At 40.0% G+C, this 2455-nt stretch overlaps 1 protein-coding gene across 1 annotated transcript in view; it reads left to right on the top strand.

Annotated features, from left to right (window-relative positions):
- Nucleotides 1–65: 65 nt before the first annotated feature.
- LOC109911845 (transmembrane protein 52-like) overlaps nt 66–2455 on the top strand; it is a gene marked incomplete at its 5' end in the record, with an annotated part of 4527 nt that continues 2137 nt past the window's right edge. The window contains 2 exons of the mRNA XM_048593764.1: nt 66–170; nt 1544–1710. Of these exons, the coding sequence (XP_048449721.1) occupies nt 66–170; nt 1544–1710 (272 nt within the window). The remainder of the gene's footprint in view (nt 171–1543; nt 1711–2455) is intronic.

The raw sequence follows: 2455 nt of genomic DNA, 5'->3' as shown, positions 1-2455 counted from the left end.
CCCCATCTCATCCCCCTCCTCTTCCCTCTCCCCTACCCTGCCCTACTGCTCCCTCTGTTTTTCAGGCAGCAAAGAAGTTTAATCAAGACTGTTTATAATGAATCTCCCTCAGCTATTTCTCCATCTTATTTCAGGTGTCCATCCACCTGGACCAGCCTGTGGTATGTCTGGTAAGTCCAGTCCCCCTTCTTTCATTGCTGTATTTATCATTAATCACCACATTGATTTCTGCAGTACTGCCCCATCAGAAGCTCCTGCCAAAAGATTAGCAATGCTTACATAAACTAGCCTCTAAACTGTAGCGGCAACATTTTAAAGGATTGGGTTGTCTCTGCTGTCGCTCTTGAACGAGAGACTTTCACCCATACTTTGCTAGCTTTAGACTTGACTATTCCAACATTCTCATTCCCGATCTTAAACATCCTATCTTGCAAAACCTCAAAGTAATCTAAAGCAGTGTTCCTAACACACACCAAGTCCTGTTGATCGGTGCTCAATGACCTACGTTTTCTCCTAATTAAATGACACCTCAATTTTAAAATGCTCATTCTTGTTTTTGAATCCATACCTAGCCTTACCATTCTCTATCTCTGTAATCTCCTCCAGCTCCACAGCCCTTTGAGATATGTTTCTCTAACTCGACTAACTCCCTATTTTAATTGCTCCATTATCTGTATCTTTAGCTATCAAGGCGCTAAACTCTGAAATTCCCTCCCTAAATCCCTCCATCTCTCTTTCCACTTTAAGGTGTTCCTTAGAAGCAAGCTTTGACCAAGCTTTTGACTATCTGACTTATGATTACTTAATGAATGTCCTTGGGACATTTTCCGAATTTAAAGATGCCACATAAATACAAGTTGCTGTTGTCATCCTGATCTACTCCAGCTGTAAACCTTGACAACTTTATTCTCTAAAACAGCAGCATGCATACACAGCTGCAAAGTAGAAGTCCTTAACAGGATTTTGTAGAGTTGAATAAAAACAAGATTGAGCTAATCCAAATGAACTTGATATTACAGATGAATAGACTATGCCTTCCATTTGGAAACCAGATCTTCATGTGTTGTAGTACCTGTTAGAATGAGTTTGTGGGTGTTAATCTATACTCCTAAATACACCTTCACCTGAATCACTTGAGTTACTGCACATGTTGGTCAAATACCATCAATGTGACCAATGTTTGTTTGATCTGTGTTATTTAATATTTAAATTGTAAGCTTTTGCAACAGTAATTATGGGTTAGGCAACAGGACTAAGCAGCAAAGGGAAATATTTGAAAACTGAGATTACGCAGCAAGTTAAGAAAAAAAAGATAAATTATCCATCTAAAAACCATGGGAGAGTGACACAAAAGAATTAAACAACATGTAGCAAACATAAAATGGCAGCATAGTACATAATTTTAATCATCTACGGATACTGAGCATGTCACTGTCTGAAATAGTTTTGTGTTATTTTATTTTCAGGATTATGAGCAGTGCATATGGTTACTGACTGAGCCGAAATTTCTCAGTTGAAAATAATTACTTTTCTCATCATTCAGGTTGATTTTGCTGACCATTTTTCTGCTGTTGGTGTGTGGCGTGTTGGCCAGTTGTGTGAAATGCTGCAGAAGAAATAAACCCCAGGTTCCTGCTTTCCCGGCCAGGCCTTACGAAGTTACAGTGATTGCCTTTGAGAATGATAACACCATCCACAGCACTGTTTCAAGTAAGTAGCAGACTATGTATGCACTGGATTGATGAAAAGTTTGTTTCACAGAGCAATTGGGCAATAAAATCCCAATCATAGGAGGTCATAAAACACAGATGTGAGTCGGCACTTTGAAAAACTTTCCAATCTGCCTTACACCCTCCTTGTTTTCCCCTGTAGCACTGAAAATATTTCTCCTTCAAGTAATGATTGAATTGGAATTCAACAAAAAAATCTGGAATTAAGAGTCTAATGATAACCATGAATCCATTGCTGATTGTCGGAAAAACCCATCTGATTCACTAGTGTCCTTTAGGGAAGGAAACTGCTATCCTTACCTGGTCTGGCCTGCATGTGACTCCAGACCCACAGCAATGTGGTTGACGCATAACTTGCCTCTGGGCAATTAGGGATGGGCAATAAATGTTGGTCTATCCAGCAACACCCTCATCCCATCAATGAATAAATAAGAAAATTATCCAACTCCCTCTTGAAACATTCAATTGAATTTGTTTCTATCACCCTTTCTAGAGCATTCCAAATTATAATTCCTGCTGATATTAACATTTACTTCTGGTTCTTTTGGCGATTTTACCCAGTCATACAGGATTGTAGGTAGACAAACAGGAGGCTGGAAGAACACAGCAGGCCAGGCAGCATCTGGAGGAAAGGAGCAGTCAACTTTTCAGGTATTACCCTTCTTCAGGCCTGGATGTGAGGGTAGGGGGAGCTGCAGATAAAGAGGGGGGGAAGGGTGGAGGCA

This window comes from Rhincodon typus, unplaced genomic scaffold, assembly GCF_021869965.1.
Source record: "Rhincodon typus isolate 14 unplaced genomic scaffold, sRhiTyp1.1 hic_rhity00003782, whole genome shotgun sequence".
Taxonomy (NCBI): domain Eukaryota; kingdom Metazoa; phylum Chordata; class Chondrichthyes; order Orectolobiformes; family Rhincodontidae; genus Rhincodon; species Rhincodon typus.
The sequence above is the reverse complement of the archived record's forward strand: the minus strand, read 5'-3'. Positions and strand labels throughout refer to the sequence as shown.